Source organism: Canis lupus, chromosome 34, assembly GCF_011100685.1.
Source record: "Canis lupus familiaris isolate Mischka breed German Shepherd chromosome 34, alternate assembly UU_Cfam_GSD_1.0, whole genome shotgun sequence".
Lineage (NCBI taxonomy): Eukaryota > Metazoa > Chordata > Mammalia > Carnivora > Canidae > Canis > Canis lupus.
In genome coordinates this window covers 26,789,349-26,805,580 of record NC_049255.1, presented here as the reverse complement: position 1 = coordinate 26,805,580, position 16,232 = coordinate 26,789,349, and the positions used below count along the sequence as shown (strand labels likewise).

At 39.9% G+C, this 16,232-nt stretch overlaps 2 protein-coding genes across 3 annotated transcripts in view; one reads left to right on the top strand and one right to left on the bottom strand.

Annotated features, from left to right (window-relative positions):
• LOC119877856 (insulin receptor substrate 4-like) overlaps positions 1–3,791 on the bottom strand; it is a 110,806-nt gene extending 107,015 nt beyond the window's left edge. The window contains exons 1-3 of the mRNA XM_038583285.1: positions 3,548–3,791; positions 3,158–3,492; positions 2,017–2,109 (exon numbers count right to left, since the gene is read on the bottom strand). Coding sequence (XP_038439213.1) covers positions 2,017–2,109; positions 3,158–3,492; positions 3,548–3,791 — 672 coding nt within the window. The remainder of the gene's footprint in view (positions 1–2,016; positions 2,110–3,157; positions 3,493–3,547) is intronic.
• A 219-nt stretch (positions 3,792–4,010) lies between these two features.
• KPNA4 (karyopherin subunit alpha 4) overlaps positions 4,011–16,232 on the top strand; it is a 65,626-nt gene continuing 53,404 nt past the window's right edge. The window contains exon 1 of one of the 2 annotated variants that reach the window (XM_038583766.1): positions 4,011–4,253. In XM_038583766.1, the coding sequence (XP_038439694.1) occupies positions 4,185–4,253 (69 nt within the window). In that variant the 5' untranslated portion in view covers positions 4,011–4,184. The remainder of the gene's footprint in view (positions 4,254–16,232) is intronic. The other variant, XM_038583765.1, reaches the window with a different exon arrangement.

Genomic DNA, 16,232 nt, shown 5'->3' with positions numbered 1-16,232 from the left:
TAAGTCATATGATCAGTCTTCTTGACTATTTGGCTTTTAAATGGCTCTTTCTATGGTATTTATTTTTAAAAATTAAAAAACATTATTTTAGGCCCAAATAAAAAGCAAGTGAAAAAAGCTTTAAAAAATCTAGGCATGTTTGCCTGGTAGCAATATAAAAAAGATACCAACCAGTCATCAATGATTTGTACCCATATATTACAAGTTTTCTCCAATTAATTAGTCAAAACTGACCTAAAAAAAACTAAGTTGAAGAAAAATTGTGTGGCTCATCTCTCTCAATCAAATTAATACCTACAGCTAGCTTTTTTAATCCATCATCTCTTATCATTCAGGAACTTCAGTCAAAGTAAAGAAGTAGTTTTTTCCAGAGTTCCCAAGTTGTAAGTCAGAAAAGTTACTGGCAATAAAGAGGAATAAATGAAGTCCCTCTATTCCTGATCAGCTGTTTTCCTAAGAAAATAAAGGCATATTACCAAAGTCCAATGTTTTTCTCTCAAAAAAAGAAACAGTCCATCTATTAAAAAATACAGATTAGGGATCCCTTGGTGGCTCAGCGGTTTAGCGCCTGCCTTTGGCCTAGGGCTCGATCCTGGAGTCCCGGGATCGAGTCCCGCATCGGGCTTCCAGCATGGAGCCTGCCTCTCCCTCCTCCTGTGTCTCTGCGCCTCTCTCTCTCTATCATAAATAAATAAATAAATCTTTAAAAAAAATACAGATTACATTTTAGCTAAGATTTAGCAACATATAAAATTGCTTCCTGTTTCAGCATATACTACCCAGTTTTGCTCAAGAAATCATCCACAATTCCCCAAACAGAAACAGAAACTATAAGATCCATGTTATAGATTAAAGGAACACTCTAACAGTCTTCAATTTAATGTATGAGAATATTCCAAACTGCTTAAATGAATTACCAATTATAATTCTTTTTAAAATTACATTTAATCAAATAAATAAATAAATAAATAAAATTACATTTGATCAACTAAAACCTGTGTAAAGCTTCACAAATCCTTTCACAAATCTCTGCTGCAGAACAAAGAGTTTCTTTATTCTAAAAGTGACTAAGAGGACAATTTCATGACACATTCACTGAAAGCAAGTATCTCCATAACAGTTTAGACTTTTCTTATACTAAAGTACTAATAAGTCAGGTTATAAAGTAACTTGACCTTGAATATCTTATTTGAAAACAGGTGTTGTATGTGGGTTTTATAGTTTGATTAGAACTATATTTCATATACACAAAAAACAGGTGTTAAAAAGTCTGTTGAAATGGTATTAATGGCTGCATTTACTTCCTTAGTTCAGCAAGTTAAATTTCTTAAATCTTCTAACTACAGATAGAACTACCATATCTTGCCAATTAGGTTGCCAATCTGCATTTAGAACTATTGCTAACTCCTGGAAGAACTTCTTTACACTTCTGATAAACTATGTATGTTCTGTCTGGGAAGAACCGGAAGTACAGAACAGGCAGTGATAATTTCAAATGACAAATTTAGGCCAGGAAGCAGACTACCAAAGCAATATAATTAAGCATAATTGTTCCACTTTACAAACTGTGTCACAACTATTTTTAAACATATTGGGGGGTCTGCCCTAAAACCTATGTCTAATCTACTCCCTGAACTTTGTCCCTGGAATAAGCATGATACATAATTAAGAAAAAAAAAATTAAGAATTCTTAGAAGTGATCCAGTGTAAATTAAAAGCAGTTAACAACTCAATCCACATTCTTAATCAAGGAGTGTTAGCTTGAAAAAAAATTAAAAAGATGTGTTAGCTTGTTTTTTTAACTTAAGGAACATACATTGAAAGAAGATGAGATTCAGGTCCTATATTTGACAAATAGTCACGGAGGGCATACCATGTGCCAAGTACTACTGGGTGTCTAATACGTGATTGAGAACAAAACAAGTATGTTCCTTGACTTCAGGGTACTTATGGTCTAGAAAGGGAGAAAGACTTCAGAAAGATATTAAATACTAATAATAAAAGAAACTAAATTACTCTGTGGTTATTTCCTGGTTGTGCTGCATGTCTCAGTGGGTAACTCTGATCACAGTCTTCTCTTGGGGGTATTCTGCAGAGAATCAGTTGCAGCTGGGAGAAAAAGACATAGGATGATGGACAACTTTATAAACTTCCTCATGAAAGCTACTATGGAATTTATTCCAATAAGTAACAAAATATTCACCTATACATTCATGTTGACAGGATAACATCTAATCATAGGATTAGTTATCACGGGATAACTTCTAATCATAATTCACCCGTAATTTGTTTTCAAGAATCCTGTTTGTAACAGAGAAATCCATGATGGTGGTACACGCACACACTCACACATACATATTTTTTTCAACCTAATTTTCTTATCCTAAAGTTATTTTGAAAACATCCGTGCTCCAGTGTGCAATGTTACTTCAATTAAATTATTCTTTGGAGAAGAGGCTCTCTGATGAACTTCGTTTATATTTTAAGATCGGCAATGAAATTACATTCAAGTCAACTCTCAGTGTGAATTATTTCCAGGTAGGGCTTGTTTCTCTAGGCGGCTGAAAGTATACAAAGTACTGAGAATTTTGAAGGTATATATATATTTTTTTAATTTTGAAGGTATATATATGTTTTTTGAATTTTGAAGGTATATGTATTTTTTGTATTTTATGTGTGTGTGTGTATATATATATATATATCTTCAAAATTCTCAGTACTTATATATATCAGTAAAAAAAAATTGGGAGGGAAGGGGGCGGGCGAGGAGTAAAAGTTCCGAAAGAAATCCCCCAAAACCTCGTCAAATTTAAACACACCCAAATGCTCCTACACCGCCCCCTTTCCTTCCGACCCGAGGTCTTGCAGCCTACTTCGTTTTCCCTGCATATGTGAGATGCAATCAATGGGTAAATATATTTTCAAACTATTTCCTTCCCCCCCCTTTTTTTTTCTGAAATATTCGCACACGTTCCTTCGTAGCTCGTATTATTTCCGCCTCTCTAGTAATAATATTCCCGACACAAATGTACATCCTCGGAATCCATTCTCTCCCCGCAGTCACAGCACCACATCACGGCAGGTGCCGCGGTCTCCGCCTTCCAGAAGTTAGCACTTTGCGGCCAAGCAGCTTCTTTGACTTCCTAAGACGAGGTACCTTAAGAGGCTGTAGCATCACTGGGTCACCAGCGCTTCCCGAGCTCCTACCTGTTGCGGGGACAGGTGTGCAGGGATGGACGGGTCGGATGCGCCTAAGGCGTCCTTTCCCTTTCCCACCCGCTGTCCCTCTCGCTTCCCGCCGCGACTCGCGAACGCGCGTCCCCCCTGCGCGTCCCAAGCCCACGGCCCGGGCCTCGCGCGGCGGGAACCCCGGGGGGGCGGGGGGCGGGGGGCGGCGGGCGCGTGTCCCGACCCAGACTGGGCCGAGGCGCAGCTCGCACTTCCTGTAAAGCCAGCGGAGCGCGCGAGCCGTGCCCTGGAAGAGAAGGCGCACTCGGGGGGGGGGGGGGGGGCGGGGGGATACTTTAAGTCCGCCCCAATCCTGGACCGCAGAGGTCCGAAGCGGCCCCGGCAACAGGAGCGAACCAACTCGTTCCCGGGCCTCCCTTCCCCTCCCCGCCGCCCCCCAAGTCGCCCAATTCCCGTTCGCTTCCTCCCGGCGGCTCCCGGGCACGTGGTCCCTCCCCGCCCTGCCCCCGCCGCGCCCTCCCAGCCTCCCCCGCCCTCCGGCCCTTCCTCCCCGCGCCGCTCGCTTCCCCTTTCCGTTTTCTCTTCCGCCCCCCGCTCTCCATCGTCCTCTTTGATTGGTCGAGCGCACCGGAGCCCGGTTGGCCAATCGGCGAGCGGGGCTGGCGGCGATGGGCGTGGCCGCGGCTCCGGGGCCCTCAGATCGAGGCTGCCTCCCCCTCTCAGCCGGCAGCACATTCCGCCGCCGTTGCCGCCGCCCGGCCCCGCAGTTGTCTTCGGCGGAGCTGCGGTCGCGCCGGGGTTAGGGCGGGGGGGGCGGGCGGGGAGAGGAGGAGGAGAAGGCCGCGGCGGAGGCAGCGGAGAGGAGGGAGGAAGCGGCGGCGCGGCGGGCACTGCAGCTGAGGCGGCGGCCCGGTTCCTGGGAGTGTCGGTGCGGCGTGGTGGTTGGGGCGGATCCCGCGGGGGCCCGGGCGGGGGAAGGAGTCACCGGCCCGGCCATGGCGGACAACGAGAAACTGGACAACCAACGGCTCAAGAATTTCAAGAACAAAGGCCGCGACTTGGAGGTAAACTCGGGGGCGCCGGAGGGGTGGGGGCTGCGGGCCTCGGGCCGACGTCCGCCGGGACTCCGGGCGTGGGGGGCCGGGGCGGGCGCCGTCGCCGGGCCGCGGGGGAATGGCGCTGGGGGCCGGCCCGTGCGTGACGCCTCTGCGAACGCGCCGGGAAGTTTGTGTCGGGCCTGGTCCCCCCTCCGCCCGGGAGCGGGGTGCGGGGGTACGGCCGGCGCGGCCTAGGCCTGCCCCGGGGAGCCGGCCCGGCGCGGGTGCGAGGGGCTGGGCCGCGCGGCGGGGAGGACCGGGCGCGGCGAGCGCGGAGGAGGCGTGCGTGTGCCGCGCGGCCCCGGCCCGGCCCCGGCCCCGGCTCCGGCCCCGGCCCCGGCCCCGGCGGAGATTCCGGCTCTGCCCCGGGCCCCGCCGTCTGGCGCCGCGTGAGGAGGGCGGTGGGGGGGGGGGGGGGGACGAGCGTGCGGCGACCGAGCGGGGCTCGGAACTTCCCCTGCGGGGTCCGAGTCGTCTCCACTTAAAGGCGTTTTCTCTGGTCTTCCCGACTCCCGCTTTACCCCTGCCTCCCCCCGATGTCCAAACTACAGGAGTCAACTTCTCCGTTGAAAAAAACACCCCCGGCGTGAGAGGCCATCCTGGTGGATGCTAACAGTGCCTTCCAGCGGCCTGTGTTTTACTCTGGATATAGCTGATTCAAGATGTGGCTCACGGTGTGCCCTCTTCCAGGCAAAGAATACCCCTTATTTCAGCTTGCTCACAAATCTCTTTATCCCCTCCTGAGAGACCACCAGCTGCATTCTTATATATAAAGTCCACAGGGTTATACAAAGCTGTCATCCTCTAGTCTACAGTATCCTTTCCCTCCACCTGCAGGTGGTGGTAGTGGGGGATGGGGTGGGCTCTGGAATGGCACCATCCCGTTTTATTTTAGAAGGGGGGTGGGGGGGAACCCTTGATTATCTTCGATACAGCTCCCCCTCCCCCCCCAGGTGGTTAGGCTACATGAGGTGTGTGGGTAAAACACACACACACACACACGCACACCAATCACAGAATTTTGATAGACTTTTCTTCCCTTCAGTGTTGAGAGTCTAGGTAAATCGATTCTTTTTTTTTTAATACGTGCATCCTGTGCCTGCATCAGGAATGTAGCTTTTAAAAGAAAAAGTGGTCAAGTAGTAGTTTTTGTATTGCTTCCTCTGTACTTTTTTATACTAAAATCTCCAAATTCCCATCACCTGTTTCTGAACTTTGAGCATTTGGTTGACTGAGATAGTAACTATCCTGGGGGGCTTTTCACAAAGCCGTTCAATCTTTAAGGTAGTTTGTGTTGTTTTCAGTAGGTTTCATAGTTTGAGGATCTATTAAAATACCTGAGGATGTGGTTCTTAATTCTGTGATTGTTTTAAGGTTAATGTGAGATATTATCCTGTGATCCTTTTTTTCCTGTGGAAAATTTTTAACAACTTTATTGATATAATTCACATGCCATAATAATCACCACTTTAAAGGTACAACTTACGATTTTTTCATTAAATTTACCTACTTGGGTAATACTGTGATGAAGGAAATTTTTTACTGATATCAATATTTAGAATGAAAACCATTACGAAATTTAAAAACATAAATACCTCAAGTTACAAAATCCAAAAAATAGCGATTAGATGCTTGACAAGTTCTGATGCTTTCCCTTCACCTACATTTCTGGCTGCATTTTTTTTTTTAAAAACAGCTTCATTGAAATGTAATTCCTATGCTATACAACCCTGTGCAGCCATTAGCACAGCCAATCTTAAAATGGTCTTATCACTCCAAAAAGAATCTCTATTTCCCTTTACTCTCCATCTAGATTTGCCTATTCTGGATATTTCCTATAAATGGAGTTACATAGTATGTGATCTTTTGTGACTGGCTTCTTTTAGGTAGCATAATGTTTTCAGGGTTTTCACATGTAACAAAAATAAAACAGAGCCTCGTTCCACCTCGTTCCTTTTTATGGCTGAGTAATATGCTGAATAATAATCCAGCCTATGGATATACCACATCTTGTTTATCCGTTCATCAGTTGATGAACATTTGCTTTGTTTCCACTCTATTTTAGCTGTTATGCGTAATGCTGCTATGAACGTTTATGTACATAGTTTTTTGTGGACCTATGTTTTCATTTCTCTTTGGTTATATCCCAAGGAGTAGAACCAGTGGGTTATACGGTAACTTTAAACGTAACCTTTTCTGGGATTGCCAAACTGTTCTAAAGCGATCCTTTTTTTTTTTTTTTTTTTTTTTTGGTAATTTGATGTTTCCTCTTACTGTCAATTTCTTATCACATTAGTCAAAATAAGATTGTGCTGACTCTATTAGAACAATATTATAAGTGATTTTTAAAAATAACTATAAACACATTAACCAGATTTTTTTGAGAAGTTTATAGTGCCTAGGGACATCCTTGAGGACTTTGATAACCCTGTGGGTACAAAAGAAATAGGGATATTTTCACTGTTTCACCTAGGAAAATGACATGACTCTAGTGGAAACTGTACTTTCTCCTCACTTATTCAAAGTCAGATACACTTGTAATGAGATAGCAACTTTTTATCATCTTTAGAGAACACTAAAATGGCCTTTTTTGTGTATTTAATTATCTATATGTCTGTGTCCCTCAGAACACTTATTATCCCCATAACCTTCCCCTCCACGTATAGTTACTATGTTTTGCTACAATAGATTCTAAGAAAATTCTACTTTGGGTTTAGGTCTCAATGATGACATCTGTTTCACTGAGAGTTTTTTGTAAAGAAGTATGGACCATTACTATCCAGTGAATTTTATTTAATCCCATATATCCAAAATACCAATATAACATCAGCAATATAAAAAATATTGGGATATTTTATATTCTTTTCATACTAAGTCTTCAAAATCCGGTTTGTATTTTACAGTTAAAGCATATCTCAGGGGCACCCGGGTGGCTCAGTGGTTGAGCATCTGTCTTTGGCTCATCTGCCGTGGGGGTCCTGGGATAGAGTCCTGCATCAGGCTCCCTGCAGGGAGCCTGCTTCTCCCTCTGCCTATGCCTCTGCCTCTCTGTGTCTCTCTTGAATAAATAAATTTTTTTAAAAAATTAAAAGGAGAAAAAAATTTAAAAAGCACATCTCAGTGTGGATTAGCTATATTTCACCTGCTTAATAGCCATATGAAGCTATTGGCTCTCTTATTGGACAGTTCAGATATAGAACAGCATATAGAATGAGGTAATTACCATGTTTTCAGTTTGATCTGATACTGTTTGATAATGACATAGAGTACAAAGTCCTAGAGTTTAGTGTGATCTAATGATCTCTAACTTTGTGTGTGACCTTGAGAGTCAGTCTTAAAGATTCTTTAATCTATTAAAACAGAGGTACTTGGCACCTGCTTCATGTTAGGAAGATGCTAGCAGTTCCCTGAGCATTTTATCACTTTTTGCTTTTTTGCTTCAGGGTTAGGGTGATTTAATAGGATTCATTGTAATTGATTCTTTTACTACCGTATTTGCAGTTGGCTCTTTGTTTTTTCTCTGTGTCCATACAGAACTTAAGTTACATTGAACTTAAAAGGGAAGAGTTTTAACGTAGAGCTCTTTAATTGCTCATTGAAGAGTAGTTTGACCACAGGGAATCATTGACCCTTCTAATAGTCATAATTTTTAAGTGTTAGAAGTTGAAACTGATTAAGAGCTTTCAATATGATGCTCATTCTTACCTTTCAATCTACCATTCTGGCTCTTCCAAAATGTGATCATGCTAAATTCTTGAAACACAAAAGTATTAAAGAAGACGTATATCAGTATTCATTTAAAATAATTTATGGGAATTTTCGGATGGTGTTAAGGGCTTGACTGCTTTCTTGCAGTGTGGTAGAGGATCATTGTTAACTAGGTTGAGAAAGGTAACCATAGAAAGGGTACACTGAACACAAAACAGGAAATGGGTAGTGACCAAACTTAAAATATTTGTCAGGATAGATCAAATAAAGCTCATCTAGTTTATGGTTTTTTATTTTTTATTTTTTTTTAAGATTTTATTTATTTATTCATGAGAGAGGGGGGAGAGAGAGAGAGGCAGAGACACAGGCAGAGGGAGAAGCAGGCTCCATGCCGAGAGCTTGATGTGGGGCTTGATCCCGGGACTCCAGGATCACACCCTGGGCCAAAGGCAGGTGCTCAATCGCTGAGCCACCCAGGCGTCCCTAGTTTATGTTTTAAAAGTAGAGCAGGGATTCTTTTGTAGACTTTCCAAACAATCTATGATTTTTACAGTAGTTCCGAGAGTATCCCAAGTTCTAATAGCATAAATTGTTAGAAAATAATTAGCTCTTGGTGCACCTGGCTGGCTCAGTCAGTTAAGAGTCTGCCTTCGGCCCAGGTCATGATCCCAGGGTCACTGGGATGGAGCCCCACATCTGGCTCCCTGCTTAGCAGGGAGTCTGCTTCTCCCTCTGGCCCTCCCTCTGGTTGTGGGCGTGTGCTCTCTTTCACATGCTCTCTCTCAAATCTTTTTTTAAAAAAGAAATTAATTAGATCTTATAAAAACACAACTTTGAGAAAAAAACTTACCCTAAAAATAAATAATAAAATATTAAATGACTGGACACTTGTGTTTCTCTGAACTTTAGAAATAAACAGTTGCTTGGTTGGCAAGAGTTTAATAAATTGATCGGCTATTTTGTTGTTGTTAACCAGCTTTGGTAGTTTGTAACCATACAGAGTGAAAAGCATTGTTAAGCTATTAAGTCTTGTTAACTTTTAGAGACTGACCTCTCTCATCACAAATCTTGGAACATATTTACTATACTTAAAATAACTGCAGTCTAATTTTTCATATAATAGTCCAGGCATGTGACAATGTGAAATATCTAATAGAAATATAGTTAGGAATTAAATAATTGTTTTTGTGCTCCCTGTCAGCTTTCCTGGTTTACAAGGCAAGCAATTTCAGAATTGCTTCATTGATAATTTTCTTTGAGATATCAAAATGTCTTCGTTTTTCATAGTCTCTAGAATGTCAAATGAACATATATATACAAGATTGGGAAGAGTTGTAGGAGTGAGTTAACTTCAAAAGAATGAAAGTACTTTAGAAAAATGTGTATATAGTTTTTAAGCATTGATCTCTAATGCCTGATAGTTACTGTGGGTCCTCAAAATATTTTTGAGTGTTTTTTTGGAGCAGCATTCATCTGCCTTAAGGACTGTGATGGTAAAATGAGAGTGTCATCAAGTCTAGTCTTGAATGATGATTTTGGTATTTGCTGGTTTACTTTTGGAACAGAGAAGTATGATCGAAGCATATACTGTATATGCTTTTAATTGTATTCTCATTTCTCTCAGTCTAATAATAGGAATTACTTTATAGAAGAAAACTCTCTAGAGTTAAGTGACTTAATAACATTACATTAAGGGAATGATTTTAGTTCAGGTACATGTCAAAGTAAAGTCTGTACTATTTATACCATACCATATTACCTGTTTTTAACTTCTTTCAGCCTTGATACAAGTCTCAAAGTTGATTAAAAGGTTATATGTGAAAGCATAGTCCATGGGGTATAATAGCTATTCAGTAAGTTTCCTTTTTCTCCCAGAGAGATTTTTGAAATTGTGTATCTTTTGTGGACTTTAAAGTCTAGAGAATACATTTATAGTTAGATTTGGTTAGTAAAAGGATTAGTGGAGACTCCCTTTTTTTTAGTTAATATGAGATGCCAATCTTTATATTGGCATCTACTAAATAAGATACACACACACACACACACACACACACACTTCTAATGGCTTTAGTCCAGAAGTTTTCAAAGCTTTGGAGGATGAAGACCTATTTACGCTGTTAAAAATTAGGGATCCTGAAAGAGCTTTGTTTGTGGGTTTCTATCACTATTTGTCATTTCAAAAAAAAGTCTGTCATTTCAGAAATTAAAACAAGAATTTAAAAAAATATTAGCTCATAAAAATAACAATGAAGCTACTTTATATTTTTATATAAACAAATTTCTAATGAAAAATAACTTATTTTCTAAAACCCAGAAAATGTGGTGAAAAGAATAGCCATGTTTAATTTTGTTCTGTTTGTTTTTTGTTTTGTTTTGTTTTGTTTTGTTTTTGAGGTCTCCTATATTTGGCTCAAGAAACGATAGTTGGATTGTCATGTCTATTTCTGAATTCAATCTTTTGTGATAATGCTGTTTTGGTTAAAGTATATGAAGAATATCCCACTTTACACAGGCAGTTGGAGAGGGAGGATGTTTTAATAGCCTTTTCAGATTATTATGGAAATTTTTGTTTGATACTATACCAGAACTCCACAAAATAGTAGTTTCTTAAAGGTTAGTTGCAATATGGAATCTGAGGACACATCAGTGAGCCTTTCATACTCTGTTATGTTAAAATGTATAGGTCTGTCTTGCACTTGGATTGTATCTTTTGCACATGCCTGATTTTGTATAAGCATGTATTGGTCATTTGGAAAATATTAGTTCACAGAGTTATGCAGATCTTCCAAATGCTGGCACATTTTATTATACAGTGAAAATTCACCAATTATTGTCAGTGTCATCAAGTAGTTCATCAGAAAAAGCTTGAATATTAGAAATTTGTGAAGCTCACAGTGATGGATACAGATTTTCCAAAATTCTTATTTTCACTTGAAAGCTTAAATTTTATCATTAGCAAGAAACACTGTAAGTTGTTTTCCTTGAAGCCATAAGCTCACTTTGCTCATTTTTGTGAAAACATCTGCCAGACACTGTCTGAATAGCCATAATTTGTCTGTCAGTCGTTCTTTCAAGTAAAAATGGTGTTCTATGAAAAAAAATGGCTAGTTCAGTTTGCAACTCAATCATACAAAAACTTTTTCCTTGAGACAGTCATCGTTATGCAGAAGTGGGTATGCTGCAGTAGTTTATGTGTAATCCTCATTTTATCACAAAACTTAAAGAAAGGGCCAGTTTTTAAAAAGGTAATTTTTTACTCTACTGTCAGGGACATTAAGTGAGCTGATCTTTTTTAAAAATTTTATTTATCTGAGAGAGAGTGCAAGAGAGCACACAAACAAGGGGAGTGGCAGGTAGAGAGAGAAGGAGAAGCAGACCCCACACTGAGCAGGGAGCCTGATGTCGGGCTATGGGGGCTCCATCCCAGGACCCTGGGATCATGACTCGAGCCAAAGGCAGACACTCAACCAACTGAGCACCCAGGCACCCATGTATCTTGTTTTCTTAACTGAAATACAGTGTGTACTTATACAGCTTGGTGAAATTGTCTTAATTCATGCTAAAACACCAGCAGTTTTACCCACTGCATTGCATTGCTGTGCAAATATTAGAACCATAGTAAATATTAGTAGTAATATGAAAATAGTTTTGATCTGTGGACCCTCTGAAAAGGCTTCAGTATCTCTACAGAAACCTATTGATCACACTTTGAGAGCCACTGTCTTTGTTTATTAGTGTTGCTTCTGTAAGAGATGACTGTCACTTTTAATTCATAAAATCTCTCTTCCCCACCAAAGATAGATTTATTTATTTATTTACTTATTTATTTTTTATTTATTTATTCATGATAGACTTAGAGAAAGAGAGGCAGAGACAAGGCAGAGGGAGAAGCAGGCTCCACGCCAGAAGCCTGACGCGGGACTCCAGGATCACGCCCTGGGCCAAAGGCAGGCTCCAAACCGCTGAGCCACCCAGGGATCCCCTTAATTCATAAAATCTCTTAAAAGACTGTAACAGTTAAAGCATGGATTTGAACTCTGGTTCTTCCATTTAATAGTTATGGAAGTTAACTTAATATCTCTAGCCATTTATTTTTTATTTTTTGAATCTCCCTAAACATGCTTAATAGTGCCTGGCATGTAGTATATACAGTGAATGGAAGCTCTTTATTTCTTCCAGCTTGCTTCATCATTCATTATATCCAAATAATCCCTCGTATTCCTTGTTAGAATAACATTTTGTTTGTAGTTCCTTTTGTACTGCTGTGGACCATAATTCCAATCACATCACATGAATTGGGGAAGGCTTCCTTTTCTGTTCATTAGCGCTCAAGTAAAAGCCTTTCTCTTGTGTGCTTCAACCAGATTGTTGCAAAATTACTAGTTTCTGACTTCATTTATCTAATTTTTGTGTTGTAAGTAGGTTAGTAAATACCTAATGTAGTTTGTAACTTTTCCCACAAGATTGTAAATTTAACCAGAAAATAGTTTTGATTTACACTGTTAGTACCTGTGATGAAAAAAGAGTTAAGGTCATAGATACACTTAAAACCTAAGCTTTTTCTATTACTGTTCATTTACTATTAGACCAAAATTTTACTAGCTGTCGCTTTTACCCTAAATTTAATTTACATTAAACCTAACATAAATTGCATTTTCAATAATGTGTTTTGAAAAACCCGGAATTTAATATTTATTGACAAAAGTCAGAATCCTATAATTTGGTGGTAGGCATATTTTTTAATATAAGATAGCAAATCATATTCTATCTCAGTTTCCTACTTTATGAAAACTTTAGTTGCTCAGTATCTACTCTGAATACTTGTTTTAGTTTTTATAGCATGTGTTTTTGATTCCTTAAAGCAGGCATTATCTAAATTTATTTAGTTAATGGTAGTTGTATCTTGATGGCTCTATAGGTAGTGTTTCCTTGGTTTTATGAAATGACCCTATCCTGTTTGCCACCCATTCTACCTATTTACCCTGGTCTTCTGTGGTCACTTTCAGCTGTTACTGGTCCAGAAAAGCAAGTAAAATATAGTCTTAATATTTTCAAATAATTGTTACATTATTCTTGGTTTTTTAGTAAGTATAAAACCCAAGTTAAGTCTGATAACTTTAGGGACGCCTGGGTGGCTCAGCGGTTGAGCATCTGCCTTCGGCCCAGGGCATGATCCTGGAGACCTGGGATCGAGTCCCACATCGGGCTCCCTGCATGGAGCCTGCTTCTCCCTCTGCCTGTGTCTCTGCCTCTCTCTCTCTGTGTCTCTCATGAATAAATAAATAAAATCTTTAAAAAAGAAAAAAGTCTGATAACTTTAGGCTAAAAGAGCTGATTTTTATACTATGTGGTTATGTTTCAGGGAACAGAAACCCACCTCACATTAGTTTAAGCATAAGCTTTCATAACCTGTAAGTCTAGGGCCACAACTGGTATTAATTGCGGTTAGAGTTCTAGTGAAGGTCTAGGGAAGATTGATTAAGTAAGATTTGGGCAGCCCTGGTGGCTCAGCAGTTTGACGCCTGCCTTCGGCCCAGGGTGTGATCCTGGACACCTGGGATCAAGTCCCACGTTGGGCTCCCTGCATGGAGCCTGCTTCTCCTCTGCCTGTGTCTCTGCCTCTCTGCCTCTCTGTCTCTCATTAATAAATAAAATCTTTTTTTTTTTTTAAGATTTGATTGCATGCTTATGCCCAAATTAATCATTTTGGGTAGGGGAGTATGGTTCTGTGATTGGGCAGCACAAGCTCTGTTTGTGTGTTAGGTAGGGAAGAATGTTGGTACTTTCACATAACCCCAGATTTGTCACAAGAATGAGGGGATCTGATAGAGTAAAAAGAAAGGAAGAAAAAATTACTGAAGACAACATTGTAAAGCAGCCCTGTTCAATATAGATGTAGAATGGTTTCTTATTTTGCCTTTGAATTATTATGTGGAGGTGTTCATTATATACAGGTATATTTATAGAATTGAGTTCATTGTGATCAACTGTGATCCAACATTTTATGTCAGTGTTCACATTTTTTCTCTTAGTATCTTGAATCATTTTCCCAATTCCCTTTTGTTCTCCAGCTTTAAGCTAGTAACAGTATTATCTTCAAATCATAAAAACTTTTTAGGACCAATAAACAAATAAAAAATATAACCAACATCATTAGTCATTAGGGAAATGCCACATCAAAACCATAATGAGATACCACTTCGACCTACTAGGATTGGTTTTTTAATAAGTGTGAAAACAAAAATAAATAAAAAGTATCAGGTGTTGGTGAGGATATGGAGAAAGTGCAATCCTCCTACATGGCTAAAGGAAATGTAAAATGGTGCATTCTACCTTGGAATGTGGTTTCACAGTTCCTCAAAGTTAGACAATTAACATGTGACCCAGCAGTTCCACCCCTAGGTAAAACCCAAGCGAATTAAGAATAAGTGTCTGCACAAAAACTTGTACATGAGTGTTCATAGCAGCATTACCTATAATATCCAAAACAGACTACCCAGATGCCCATCAACTGATGAATGGGTAAACAAATGTGGTCTGTACGTACAATGGAATAGTATTATGCCATAAAAAGGAATGAAGTACTGCTCCATTCTACAACATGATGAACCTTGAAAGTATTTTACTACCTGAAATAAGCCAGTCAGAAAAGGTCACATATTCTTGGCAAATTGATTTAAATTTTAAAAATACTAAAAAATGGAGAAAAGATCACATATTCCGTAATTTCAATTCTATGAAATGTCCAGGATAGGTAAATTCATAGAGACAGAAAGTAGATTAATAGTTGTCCAAGCCTTAGGGAATGACTGCTAAAGGATATGGGCTTTATATGGTGAAGACAATAATCTAGAATTAGATGGTGGTTATTTGCGACTTTATACTAAAAACCATGGAATTATACACTTTATTTTATTTTATTTTTTGGAATTATACACTTTAAATGGGCAAATTGTATGATGTGTGAATTATATCTCAATAAAGCTGTATGTTGTTTTTTTTTTTTTTTAAGAAGCTTAATTAAGAGAAATAGAGACCATGACAACTTTCCACTACCAAAGGGTCATTGGTGACCTCTCGTTACCTCTTTCTCCATGTACCCTTCTGACTGACTGACTTCTCCATGTACCCTTCCCTGTATTGAATTCATTTGTTGAGCAAATATTTACTCACTTTCTGTGTCTGAGGTTCGGTTGTAAGCAGTGAGGATACAACAATGAATAACAGGCTAAATTCTCACAGAGTTTGCATTCTCACAAGTCAAGATCACTGCTATAGACTGACCCTGTGGGGATATTCAGCCATTGTGAGCTACTGTTGTAGTAGTAGATCTCTTGTGTGCCCTTCCTAAACTCAAATTTACAATAAATAGTATACCTCAAATGTGAAGGGAAAGGACATCCTAAATGTTAACTGTCCGGTAACTCTTCCCTTGAGACTCATGGAAAAGCTTGATTTTTAGAGTTGGAACACCTAAGAGGGCATTTCAATAGCTGTATGCCATTAGGAAAGCTTCATTTTTTTTAAACCTCAGTTTCCATAAAGTTAAAATCCCACCTAATGGGTACTTGCTTCGATTAAAAGCTTTTAAGAATGCAAGAAACACCTTTGTCCAGAATAGGTCAAATAAGGATGGGGTATTAGGAATATTAAGGGACCCAATTCTCACTTCATTCAGGATACATCAGGTGAGTGTCTTGGTGGTAGGAATTCATGGATTCTCTTTGTATTGCTCTGTCTGCGACTAACCTAGTGCTAGTTTTTATTTTTCCTAGATACTATCTTAATCTTTCTGTAGTTTTGCGTTCAATTACTGAGAGAATCTGAGCTAGTAAAGCTCTACCCAAAGTGAAGCAGATAGGTTTTACTTTCAGCATACTTATGGATTGGCTTTTCCTGAGTTAGGTGCTTTCCCCTTCACCGCCTTCCTAGTCAGCAGTGCTGTGGAAGGGAGGATGTGACATGGTAATGAACAGCCTTTGCCTGCTTCTGCAGCAGCATCCTTGGAAAGAGAAGTTTCTTTTAGACAAGATTGTAAGTATGACATTATTTAGTTAAGGTCATTCCGTTCTTAACTTTTCTGTTAACTTTCTACTCACTATTAAACTCTGACGTATCATTATTACCTCATTATTAATCTCATCTCCATAGTGATTGCCTTATTTCTGCTGTTGCTCTTCTCCAATTCATAAAACAACTAGAGTGGTTTTTAAAAAATGAAATCATGCCCCTCTCTGC